We start from the raw sequence: 14423 nt of genomic DNA on the forward strand, positions 1-14423 counted from the left end.
AGATATAATTAATTTTTATTTTGTAGCTTCTGCTACATCTTTATTATTCAGAGTGAGTTTTATAACTGAATTAAAGAATTACAATTTGTGTTTTTATGTCTTTTGCTGATTGATTGAGTTGCATATTCGTAGACACTGGTTAATAAGAATTTGATTACAAATATAGGGCAAACGGAAACGTATATTTAGGGAATATGAAATGTGTGCAATATTCATTATTAAGAAGAAAAGGTAAAAATTATTGAAGTCAAAAATATGTTATGAACGGAAGGCAACCATCAAATGAACACATTATTCTATATTATAATAGGGTGGGGTTTAACCATAACTTTTAAATTCGATCATTTCTTTGGTACATGCCCTTCCAATAGTCTCCTGTGATTCCTTCCCGAATATTGAGGTGTCCAGTTCCTTCAGTTGATTTCTAGCCCAAACAAAGTTTGTGGCGTTGTCTGAATATATCGTTTGGCATCGCCCGCGGCGCGAGATGAATCTTTTTAGGGCTCCAATAAAGGCGTCTGTGGTTAGATCTGTCACAACTTCCATGTGGATATACACCTTGTGGGGACGCAAAATGGACCGCAATAATCTACTCCGGTGTTTAAGAAGGGTCGGCATGGCGTTATTCTGTCTTCTTGTAAATCACTGATATTGATACATTTTTGGTTTGGCCTTGTACAACGAATACAATTGTGAACTGTGTTCCTTGCCATTGTTTTGCCCTTTATAATCCAGAATCCCCTTTCTCTTGTAGTGTTTAGCAACGTTTGTGGACCACAGTGATGGTTTTCATTGTGCAGCATCACGAGGATTAGTTTGATGATGGGGTCATTACAAAGCAATATTATTTGATGTGCTTTTTTTTTCGTATGAGAGATTTGACGCTTCTAGTCTTCCGCCAACACGAAGCATATCTGATTCGTCAAGGGGGATAGACTGATAGTTGGGCTGGATCTGCGGAGCTCCTTGGTTGTCTTTAACTTGTTAATGTCGTCTTTGAAGTTAGCTGATTGTATGGGTTTGACTATTAGATGCAAGGCTGAAGTTAATTCTATTGGGCTTAGAAGCTTGGTTGCTGGTCGGTCGGCTGACGATGTCCTGCTGTTTTTGATAAATCGCTGCATATAAGCCACAACTCGTTGAAGACAACCGAACGAATTGCGGTGATTGATTTTGTAGATGATTTCCTCTAATCCTATTTGCGCGGCTGCAATGACAATAACAGGCTTTCGTTTGAATTCTAATTCACTTGTTGGATGCAATTCTTTCGCGAATTCCTAGGCCAACTGTCTTCATTTCCATGTAGGAAAAGTGGTCCATAGAACCACATGTTGCACTCCGGTAATTGTTCTGGTTTTAAACCTCTGGAGATTAAGTCTGCGGGATTGTTTTTGGAGTCGACGTGTCGCCATTGGCTATTGATGGTGAGGTCTTATATTTTGCTGATTCGGTTAGCAACAAAAGTTTTGAGTGATGATGATGCCGAATTTATCCAATGCAAGACAATTTCGGAATCAGTCCAGAAGAAGAGCTGTTTGTCTTCGTATCTTAGTTCATTTTTTGTTTTGTTGGTCAGTTCTGCTCTTAGAAGTGCTGCGCAAAGTTCTAGCCTTGGCAGCGATACCCTTTTAAGAGACGCAACTCTGGATTAGTCCCAATGCCTTAATTGACGCGTTTTCAAAATCAAGGTTGACTTCTTGATCGTCTTGCGATATGTCTTGGAGGAGTTGGCGATGGTTTGCACACCACTTCCGCAACTTGAAGCTTCCTTACGTAAGGAGGTGAGTTGAGATTGCATTTCCTTAGCTGTTACCAAACTATGTGAACCGCTCATCCCGTCATCGACGTAAAAGTCCTGCCTCAGGATCGTTGCGCCAAGGGGATATATGTCCATCCGGATAGTTGCTAGCCTTTGAAGACACTTTGTCGCCAGAGAGGGAGCTGATGATGTTCCATAAGTGACGGTGCTTTGTTGAAAGTGTCGTACAGGCTGCCCTGGATTATCTCTCCATAAAATGAGTTGAAGGTTCCTGTCTCGTTCATCCACGAGAATCTGACGATACATTTTGTCGATGTCGGCGGTGAAGACAAATCTGGGTAATCGGAATCGTAGAAGCATTCCAAATATGCCCCCTTGTGTGATGAACGCCTTAGACAAACATTTCATGGTTTAAATTTATTTAATACATTTTTTTAGAATATTTATTCATGAAAAATTAGGAAAAAATAAAACTAAAAAAACATATATATAATAAGAAAATTATAAAATAAAATGAATAACTAAAACATATAAATAAAATAAAATAAAGAAATAAAATATATACATAAAATAACATAGGTAACAAAATAAAATAAATAAATAAAATGAATAAATAGCATGAATAACATAAATAATAGAAATTAATAAATTAAAATAATATAACAATTCCGAAAAAAAATGGGCAAGTAGTTTCCTTCACAATTCCACATTAGCATTGTTAATTCTTTCCTGAAATAGCGTTTTTTTTACTGACGGCTAAAGTGGCAACTACCGTATTTCTTTAATAGACATGCGATATTGGTAATTCGAACCTTATGACAGATAATTCTACAGCTTTATTAAGTCAGCGATAGATTCTCCGACTTCGTTTCTGTTTGAGCTTTCAACCTATTAACATCGGAAAATAAAGTGGAAATTAATTTTTATAAAATTAAAGAAATCTTAAAAGATTTTAAGTTCATATTGTTCCCCTTTGAAATATTTAAGTCTGTCATACAAACAAAAAAAGGTAATTTTTACAAAAATTCTGGAAAATCATTAAGAATCTTGGCGGCAAAATTAACAAAATTTTTATGTGGTTTTCCAGTATCTTGCCCGGAAATTTGTGGCCCTAATACACAGAATTTGGGCAAACAACATAAATTTCGTATTTGCAAGCTCCAAATTCTTGGTCTTCAAAAAACGCAAAAATAAAAAGAGGCCACATTAAATTCGGCCCACGTGGCTGCCGCAATTTTCCGAGCCCATTTTTTGGAATTTATTGACGTCATTTGGTGGACATTTCTTTGAGAGACGGAAAAAAGCCCTGTAATTTGCATGAAATCTGGAAGTCAGGAAAAAACCATAAAATCTACCTAAATACGGCTTGTGGTTATTTTCTTCCATCTACAAATTTGACTGAAGTTGATTTAAATCTACTCAAAGCTTTTCAAAAAACCACCAGAAAAACTACACTCTTAATGTTGGTGGGGATGCTGCGTTATTTCTAGTTGCATTGATCTTCATCTCCACTTTTTCATCAACATCAACTCGCCAGTTTAGTGAATGAATTTCTGCCAGAAGGCAGCAAAACGTAATTGTTGCATCATCGACGAGACAAAAATTATTTATTAATTTATTTTCACCTGGTGGACTAAATTTTACCATATCGGATATTAGTCTTCGAAAATCGTGACCGGTTCTATGAAAATTTCGTAGAAAATATTTTATGTGTTTCTCATAAGCCAGTATAAAGTTTTGAAAACTCCATCGTCGTGTCGTTGAAATGAAATCATTTCATTGATAACTCAAAATCAAAAGAGTAACTCCAGTTTAATCCTACATCTCTACGAATCATCATAAAAAAGCAAATATCCTGAATTTAATTATCATTTGGCATGAATTAAGTAAAATTAAACAGCATCAACATTAGTTAAGTTTAATTAGCATATGTAAGTATTTCAACGCTAGTCAAAAAAAAAAGTGAAGTTCATTGGAATAAGAAAAAAATCCTAACGCAAAAATCATCATTCCAAAACAACAACCCCTTTACCCTTTAAACCTCTAGCAACAGCACGTCGAACAAAAAACTAAGGAGGCCTCTGCAGTCATTGATCGAAACGTGAGTATGTCATAACTAGCTATATTGCTACATACATAATTACATTTTGAACTTCATTATCGTGACTACTAGCATTGAAAAAATAAATGATGATCGAAGAATAATGAATGAATGTGTAAATTGTTGATAAAGTGTCATACTCTATGTTGAAGTGTTATACATTACTCTCCGATTATCATTTATGTAGGGTCTCTTGTTATGAATGAAATGTTATTTTTTTTTCTGTTTCTATTTGCTTCACTATGCTTGTTCTTGATTAATTTTTAACGAATTTCTTTCTTACGAGTTTTGATGCATAGCAAAATCATATAATCGTTCAATTTTTTTTTATTTTGTTGTGATAAATTCATTCATAAATTGCATTCCATGGAATACCCTACAAATGATATATTTGATTCACTGCATTAGTTTTTCACAATTATATAAATTTAATTATTTCCTTAATATCTTTTGATTTTTTTATTACTATTCTAAAAAAACTTTTATATTTCAAATATTAGTATGGTATGTTTAATGATAATTTTTATTACTGAAATGTTATTTTCCATCTTTTGAATTTTTTGTTAATAAATAAGACGTACATTCTGTCAACATGAATTGGTAAATAATTTCTTGTGTTTTCCTACAACGATGGTGAAGTAGTCGGTTGCTAAAATTTCGGATATGGGGTTCTATGAAATTAAGCCTTTAGGACCAAAGGTTAGGGTGGGTTGTGAGGCCAGGCTCTCTAAATAAGACCAGGAGATGTCTTGAGTTTGTATTTGATCATTCATTCGTCAATCCATTTTGTTTTTCAGTCAGATTCAAAAAGAATAGTGATGCTAGAATTTCAGGGCTTAGTTTTTTTCAGTATCTTTAGCATCATTTGGTCCCTCCAGTATTATAGATTTTTTTTAAATAAAAAGGGAGTCTATATAATATTTATTATAATGTGGGAAAATTGAGTATGAAATGGCAGGACACGAACCCACTGCACTGACTGATTAGCTAGTTTTAAAGGCTCCCGAAGTCCTCACCAGTTCATGACTCTTAGAGATTAGAACATGATATTTTCCAAGGAAAATTATTTATAAACACTGTGTGTTCATTACAGTAATTTGGCGCCCAACAAGTGGGACCGGAAAGTGACTATTTATCTTTTCGGTTCTACATTAAATTTCATTTATGTACTTGGATTTGATAGAAATTTGATTGTTTGTAAAATTGTTTGGGAATAAAGTATATACATTTTCAGGATCTTTTGGATACTTGAGGTTACCCCTCAAAGTTCGAGTAATTCAACCGTAAATTTATATATTTCCTTTTTCACTCAGTGGAGCATACTCAAGGTTTTTTTTTCAATTTAGATATTAGCCCTAGTTGAGCTCCTGGAATACAATGTTTTCGCCGGAGGCAGCTCATTGTCCGGAGTAAAACTAGAAGTCAGTTGATCGAATATTTACGACTTTGCTGGTTTATTTTAATATATGAAGTATTTTCTTGCTTACGTTCAACACCATAGACCTGTTTTCTTAAGCTCGGTATTGACTATGAATGATTTGTTTTTACAACCGCTATTTTAAAAATTCACCATCAGTAGGGAAACCATATTATGCTATATATTTTGTTATTTGGGATAACTTTAAGAGTAATTCTTAAAGTCGCTCATTTTAGAAAATTTCTCGATAATATAATTTGTGGAAATTTTAATTTTCATTAGAATTTTTGCGTTATTCGAAATGGCCCTTGCTCGTACGCCGCCGATTTCGAACAGTTTGGTGCAAAATAATGCTGACTTGATTTGTACAATTTGTGGTGAGCAAATCATTAGCTCACAAGATTGTCTAATTATAAGTGAATGTGGCCATATATTTCATCGACCTTGCATAGAGACATATCTAGAATCCTCTTCAGAATGTCCAATGTATAAAAGGGTCTTTCAGTTATCTGAACTCAGGAAGTATGATTTCCTTGCGACAGGCTTACCCGTTGTAGATATCGGAGCATCTGCTAACGATACTAATTCGGACGGTAACCAACCAAATCCAAGCGGGACGATACCTAAACATTCGCATAGAGGGAGGGGCAGAGGAGGTGGAAAGGGTTATTATAAAACAAGAAGTAGGACACTATCACAACAAAATCAGTCACTTAATGTTACACAAGATAACAATGAGCGTACGCCAAATCGGAATTCGTACAATAATCCTCCTAACTCGACTCGAACTCCTAATAAGGCCAATGACAACAATGGGACTGCCAGTGTTGACTATGGGCAAATCAATCATATGATTGAGCAAACGTTGACCCGATTATTAGGAAGTCTTAATATCATACCTCAACATTCACAGCGACCAAATCCTGGTCATGCAAATGATTGTTCCCTGGATCTGCCCAGACGGCAGGATGATTACGACTTGGATCCAATAAGGCCAAGGAATGAACTTAACCCGGATAGACCAACGACAAATATTCCGAATATTTTATCTCCTGATAACCATGTAAATGGAGTTTCGACTACCCCTAGTTCTGTACGAATGTCATTTACTTTCGATAAAATTTCAGCTATCGTACAGAGTTGGAATTTGAAATTTGACGGGACACCGGAAGGTCTAAATATTGACGAATTTCTGTACCGTGTTCAATCTCTGACGGATGATACCTTTAATGGGGATTTCTCAGCTATATGCAGAAATCTTCAAATTTTGTTATGCGGAAAGGCCAGAGACTGGTATTGGCGTTACCGCAAAAGAGTTCGATCTGTTCAGTGGGAACATTTCTGTGAGAGCATACGCGCTCAATATCGAGATAGCAGGTCATCATATGATATTCGGGAAGAAGTACGCAATAGGAAGCAGAAACCAAACGAATCATGTGATGCATTTTTTGAAGCGGTTTCCGGCATGTTAGACCGATTGCCCTCGCCTATGTCAGAAACGGATTTGATAGAAATCCTGTCCAGGAATTTAAGACCGGAAATCCGCCAAGAACTTTTGTATGTACACATAACTTCTGTATCTGAATTACGAAGGCTCGTTCAAATCCGAGAGCATTTCTTAAATGATGATTACGTAAAGCGTAACCTTTTAGGAAGAGGGACTCAAAACTATCCTCCACGCAAACATATTGCGGATATAGATTGTTCTTCAGATATGGGAAATGAATCTGTCGAGACGCCATTATCAGCTGAGGCTATTCGAAGTTTCCCGTATCCGGCCAGATGCTGGAATTGCGACGACACGGGGCACCATTGGCATGATTGTGTTCAAGACAGGCAAATATTTTGCTATGGCTGTGGCGCAAAAAATATTTATAAACCAAATTGTGCTAATTGCAGTTCTAAGAACTCAAAAAACTTGAATACGTTTGTTCCGCCAAGGGAACAAAAATAGGAACGACAACAAATTTGGCTCCGCCTCAGAACCATGTCAATCAAGAAGGCAAATCTGAGGAAACAACTGAAATTATAACCATTTTGAAGCGACCTTCTATAACGAATAAATGTAATCTTAGTAAACCCCCTTTGCTGCGTCCGATTTTACCCTATCATGAGAGAATGGAAAACTATATGAATCGTCGAAGAGCCATATTCAATACTGCGTCCGTCAATTTGAATGAAATTTCAAAACCCAAAAGATCAACTTTAAGAATGAGGAAATATTGGCATTTAAGGAAAATGTCAAGAAAGCTTTTGGTACCCCCTTTGCTGCGTCCGATTTTACCCTATCATGAGAGAATGGAAAACTATATGAATCGTCGAAGAGCCATATTCAATACTGCGTCCGTCAATTTGAATGAAATTTCAAAACCCAAAAGATCAACTTTAAGAATGAGGAAATATTGGCATTTAAGGAAAATGTCAAGAAAGCTTTTGGTATCTGGAATTGTAGCGAATCCTACGGATTTGCGATATTATGCCAAAGTCGAATTTTTAAAGTTTTCGGAACTTGGGTTAATTGATACAAGTGCCAATGTGAGCTGTATTGGCGCAGATCTGGCTTTATGGGATTTTTCCCAATTTTCCAATTACGTGAATTTTAGAACTTATGCCAAAACCGCAGATGGAAAACCCCAAGTGGTAATCGGTTGGCTAGACGTTGAACTTAGGTTCAAAAACCAAACAAATAGGATCATAGTACCATCTCTGTCACAGTGCTTGATATTAGGTATAGATTTTTGTAGGGTATTCAAGATTTTTGACAACATAATTGCATCCGTGGATATGTTTAACATCAAGGATATGAAAGATATCCCAAAAATTTCTTTTGAACCATCCGTAACGTCAGAGAAAGTAGTAGAAGATACATCTCCTACAATACCAATGGATGTATATTACCCTCTCTCGACTTTACAGAGGAAACAATTAGATACTGTAATATCCCTTTTCCCGAATTTCGAGAAGCAAGGTTTAGGGCGAACATCTTTCATAAAACATTCCATTGATGTGGGTAATGCGACCCCGGTAAAACAACGTTTTTACCCTGTTTCTCCCGCCGTGGAAAAGGTGATTTATAAGGAAGTAGATAGGATGCTTTCCTTAGGCGTTATTGAGCCGTCGAATTCTGAATGGAGTTCTCCTATGCGTCTAGTGCTAAAACCTAACAAAGTTAGGCTATGCCTAGATGCTAGGAAACTCAACCTTGTTACCAGAAAGGATACATATCCCTTACCTTCTATTGAAGGGATTTTTGCAAGACTCCCGAAGGCTCATCTGATATCGAAACTGGATCTGAAAGATGCCTATTGGCAGATCGCTTTGGATGATAAGTCCAAAGCCTACACAGCGTTTACCATTCCGGGGAGGCCGCTATATCAATTTGTTGTTATGCCCTTCGGGTTATGCAACGCCCCCCAAACAATGTGTAGGCTGATGGACGAAATCATTCCAAGTGATCTTCGCCACAGCGTATTTGGCTATCTTGACGATTTAGTTATCGTATCAGAAGATTTTGAGACTCACTTAGAAGTTCTTATTAGAATTGCGTCCCAATTTAGAAGAGCAAATCTTACACTTAACGTATCTAAGAGTAAATTTTGCGTAACAAGGGTTAACTACCTGGGCTATGTCATAGGTAATGGTGGAATTTCAACAGATCCTGAAAAGGTAAGTGCAATTGTGAAGTGGCCGGTACCGAAGAATTGGAAACAAGTCCGCGGATTTCTTTGACTTGCAGGAAGGTACCGCCGCTTCATTGAAAACTTTTCATCCGTTGTATTCCCCATTACCGAAGTGCTATCTACCAAAAAGAAGTTCGTATGGACAACTGAGGCTGAATTGACATTTCAGAAAATTAAATCCCTGCTAACCACCGCTCCAGTTTTGATTAATCCGGATTTCAACAGGAAATTCTATATCCACTGTGACGCCAGCGACTATGGCGTAGGCGCTGTGCTGGTTCAACTAGACGACGAGCAAAACGAGCGTCCTATTGCTTATATGAGCCGAAAGTTGAACTCAGCACAACGCAATTACAGCGTCACCGAGAGGGAGTGCTTAGCAGCAATCGAAGCCATTAGGAAATTCAGATGTTACGTTGAAATGCAAGATTTTGAAGTCGTAACGGACCATGCCAGTCTCGTATGGCTAATGCGACAACAAAATCTGAGCGGTAGGTTAGCTAGGTGGACTTTGGAACTACAGTCCTATAATTTCACGGTAAGCCACCGTAAAGGCAAGGAACATATCGTACCAGATGCTTTATCAAGGATGTTTGAGGGTGAGATATGCTCGCTTGAATCGATTGGAACGGAAGTGGACTTGTCATCCACTCACTTTGATGATGATGACTATCTTGAACTTCAAAAGAAAGTGACAGAAAATTCGGAAAAATATCCGGATATTAAGATTGTGGACAAATATGTTTATATACGCACTGAACACTATACCGGAGATGAGAGTCAGGAGAGGCAAGCATGGAAGCTCTGGATTCCTTTGCATTTGCGTTCACAGCTTATGCGAAGAGCCCATGACTCCCCTTTACGCTCTCATGGTGGTACTTTTAAAACGCTTGAACTGATTCGCCGATTATTTTACTGGCCTGGAATGGTGCGAGACGTTCGCAACTATGTTAAGTCATGTGAAATATGCAAAATGTCTAAACACCCGAATCAGGTCCTGGGTCCTCCAATGGGAAATCAAACTATATCGATACGACCATTTCAACGATTCTACGTTGACCTCCTGGGACCCTATCCCCGGAGTAGATCTGGATTTATTGGCTTGTTGATAGTGCTTGACCACCATTCAAAGTTTCATTGGTTGTGTCCAGTTCGAAAATTTACTGCCTCAGTGATTCAGGAATTTTTGGAGAAACAGATATTTCATATTTATGGAGTCCCAGAAACAATCGTTAGCGATAATGGTAGTCAGTTTAAAGCCAACGATTTTAACGCTTTCCTGACTTCTTATGGAGTGAACCATATGTATAGAGCTATATACTCACCGCAGGCTAATGCCTCGGAAAGAGTCAACAGATCGATCATTGCAGGTATAAGGGCATACCTTAAAAAGGATCATAGATTATGGGATTTGCAATTAAGTGCTATTAGTTGTTCGCTACGAAATGCTTACCATCAGACAATCAACACCTCCCCTTGTTCGGTTTCAACATGATCACCCAAGGGTCATCATATGCCTTGTGGAAGAATTTGAACTTGTTAGATGAGCCCTGTGCAAATCTTACGAGAGATGATGTTTTACAAAATGGGAGGCAGGATATCAGGAAACATATTAGAAAGGCATACGAAACGAATCAAAAACAATACAATCTTCGATCTCGGTTACCCACATTTAAAATAGGACAAGAAGTATTCCGGAGGAATTTCGCACAAAGTAGCATGGAGAAAGGATTTAACGCTAAGTTGTCGCCAGTTTTCCTTAAGGCCCGAATACGAGCAAAGGTTGGAAATCAATATTACATTGTTGCAGATTTGGAAGGCAAAGATTTAGGATTTTTTCACGCAAAGGATATTCGATCCTAGGCGTTCGTTTTCGAGCTAATCCTGTTCAGTACCTTCCAGTATTATCTGGTTTTGTGATGAACGCCTTAGACAAACATTTCATGGTTTAAATTTATTTATTAAATTTTGTTTAGAATATTTATTCATGAAAAATTAGGAAAAAATAAAACAAAAAAAAAACATATATATAATAAGAAAATTATAAAATAAAATGAATAACTAAATCATATAAATAAAATAAAATAAAATAAAATAAAGAAATAAAATATATACATAAAATAACATAGGTAACAAAATATATAAATAAATAAAATGAATAAATAGCATGAATAACATAAATAACAGAAATTAATAAATTAAAATAATATAACAATTCCGAAAAAAATGGGCAAGTAGTTTCCTTCACAATTCCACATTAGCATTGTTAGCTCTTTCCTGAAATAGCGTTTTTTTTACTGACGGCTAAAGTGGCAACTACCGTATTTCTTTAATAGACATGCGATATTGGTAATTCGAACCTTATGACAGATAATTCTACAGCTTTATTAAGTCAGCGATAGATTCTCCGACTTCCTTTCTGTTTGAGCTTTCAACCTATTAACATCGGAAACTAAAGTGGAAATTAATTTTTATAAAATTAAAGAAATCTTAAAAGATTTTAAGTTCATATTGTTCCCCTTTGAAATATTTAAGTCTGTCATACAAACAAAAAAAGGTAATTTTTACAAAAATTCTGGAAAATCATTAAGAATCTTGGCCTCAAAATTAACCAAATTTTTATGTGGTTTTCCAGTATCTTGCCCGGAAATTTGTGGCCCTAATACACAGAATTTGGGCAAACACCATAAATTTCGTATTTGCAAGCTCCAAATTCTTGGTCTTCAAAAAACGCAAAAATAAAAAGAGGCCACATTAAATTCGGCCCACGTGGCTGCCGCAATTTTCCGAGCCCATTTTTTGGAATTTATTGACGTCATTTGGTGGACATTTCTTTGAGAGACGGAAAAAAGCCCTGTAATTTGCATGAAATCTGGAAGTCAGGAAAAAACCATAAAATCTACCTAAATACGGCTTGTGGTTATTTTCTTCCATCTACAAATTTGACTGAAGTTGATTTAAATCTACGCAAAGCTTTTCAAAAAACCACCAGAAAAACTACACCTTAATGTTGGTGGGGATGCTGCGTTATTTCTAGTTGCATTGATCTTCATCTCCACTTTCTCATCAACATCAACTCGCCAGTTTAGTGAATGAATTTCTGCCAGAAGGCAGCAAAACGTAATTGTTGCATCATCGACGAGACAAAAATTATTTATTAATTTATTTTCACCTGGTGGACTAAATTTTACCATATCGGATATTAGTCTTCGAAAATCGTGACCGGTTCTATGAAAATTTCGTAGAAAATATTTTATGTGTTTCTCATAAGCCAGTATAAAGTTTTGAAAACTCCATCGTCGTGTCGTTGAAATGTAATCATTTCATTGATAACTCAAAATCAAAAGAGTAACTCCAGTTTAATCCTACATCTCTACGAATCATCATAAAAAACAAATATCCTGAATTTAATTATCATTTGGCATGAATTAAGTAAAATTAAACAGCATCAACATTAGTTAAGTTTAATTAGCATATGCAAGTATTTCAACGCTAGTCAAAAAAAGTGAAGTTCATTGGAATAAGAAAAAATCCTAACGCAAAAATCATCATTCCAAAACAACAACCCCTTTACCCTTTAAACCTCTAGCAACAGCACGTCGAACAAAAAACTAAGGAGGCCTCTGCAGTCATTGATCGAAACGTGAGTATGTCATAATTAGCTATATTGCTACATACATAATTACATTTTGAACTTCATTATCGTGACTACTAGCATTGAAAAAATAAATGATGATCGAAGAGTAATGAATGAATGTGTAAATTGTTGATAAAGTGTCATACTCTATGTTGAAGTGTTATACATTACTCTCCGATTATCATTTATGTAGACTCTCTTGTTATGAATGAAATGTTATTTTTTTCTGTTTCTATTTGCTTCACTATGCTTGTTCTTGATTAATTTTCAACGAATTTCTTTCTTACGAGTTTTGATGCATAGCAAAATCATATAATCGTTTAATTTTTTTTTTATTTTGCTGTGATAAATTCATTCATAAATTGCATTCCATGGAATACCCTACAAATGATATATTTGATTCACTGCATTAGTTGTTCACAATTATATAAATTTAATTATTTCCTTAATATCTTTTTATTTTTTCATTACTATTCTAAAAAAAAACTTTTATATTTCAAATATTAGTATGGTATGTTTAATGATAATCTTTATTACTGAAATCTTATTTTCCATCTTTTGAATTTTTTGTTAATAAATAAGATGTACATTCTGTCAACATGAATTGGTAAATAATTTCTTGTGTTTTCCTACAACGATGGTGAAGTAGTCGGTTACTAAAATTTCGGATATGGGGTTCTATGAAATTAATCCTTTAGGACCAAAGGTTAGGGTGGGTTGTGAGGCCAGGCTCTCTAAATAAGACCAGGAGATGTCTTAAGTTTGTATTTGATCATTCATTCGTCAATCCATTTTGTTTTTCAGTCAGATTCAAAAAGAATAGTGATGCTAGAATTTCAGGGCTTAGTTTTTTTCAGTATCTTTAGCATCATTTGGTCCCTCCAGTATTATAGATTTTTTTTTAAATAAAAAGGGAGTCTATATAATATTTATTGTAATGTGGGAAAATTGAGTATGAAATGGCAGGACACGAACCCACTGCACTGACTGATTAGCTAGTTTTAAAGGCTCCCGAAGTCCTCACCAGTTCATGACTCTTAGAGATTAGAACATGATATTTTCCAAGGAAAATTATTTATAAACACTGTGTGTTCATTACACTTGCACTGTTGGACCAGTCAGTTAAATGTCGTTTAGTGACCGATTTGTTGACGTTTTTGCTGAAGCATCAAATACGACTCGAAGTTTAGTTGTGCTGCTCTCCGGACGCAAAACACAGTGATGCGGAATGTAGTACCGAGGGCCTGGCAGTTTTTTAGGATCGATTTGAGTCATGTGACCAAGATCTTCGTATGACTACATGAAGTCCTTGTATTGTTTTTCAAGATTGTTATCGCGTTTGAATCGTCGTTCTAAGGCAAGGAACCTGGAGTGTGCAGATGTTTCTGATTCACCAAGTGTTGCGGCATCTTCAGACAGGGGTAGACGAACAACAAATCTTCCATTGAGATCTCTGGTTGTAGTTTGACTGAAGTGAGTTTCACACGCCTGTTCTGCAACTGTGAGATTGCTTTCTGCAGGAACTTCTTCGATTTTCCAGAATTTTTCAAGTAGTTCGTTTGTTGATATATCGTCTTCACTAAAAATTGCACATGTTGCTTCGGTTGTGCTGTCGTCAGCTAATCGTCAACTGGCGATCCACCCAAGTTTTGTGTTCCTCAGGACGGGTAAATTGTCTGCTAAGTGTAATTATCCTGATAGCAGCAGATGGAAGTAAAACTCTGCGCCAAGTAACACATACATTTTTGCCGAACTTTGGAACGATGGGTCTGCCAGCATTATGTTTTCGGGAATAGATCAGGATGAGATGTCGAATGATGCACTTGGTT

General features: G+C 36.2%; 1 protein-coding gene across 1 annotated transcript; it reads left to right on the forward strand.

The window, feature by feature from the left end:
• The first annotated feature begins 10448 nt into the window (after positions 1-10448).
• LOC142235629 (uncharacterized) lies at positions 10449-10820 on the forward strand. The gene has a single exon (XM_075306891.1). The coding sequence runs from the start codon at positions 10449-10451 to the stop codon at positions 10818-10820; it is 372 nt and encodes a 123-aa protein (XP_075163006.1).
• Positions 10821-14423: the final 3603 nt, after the last annotated feature.

The sequence above is a fragment of the Haematobia irritans genome, chromosome 4 (genome assembly GCF_050003625.1).
Source record: "Haematobia irritans isolate KBUSLIRL chromosome 4, ASM5000362v1, whole genome shotgun sequence".
Taxonomy (NCBI): domain Eukaryota; kingdom Metazoa; phylum Arthropoda; class Insecta; order Diptera; family Muscidae; genus Haematobia; species Haematobia irritans.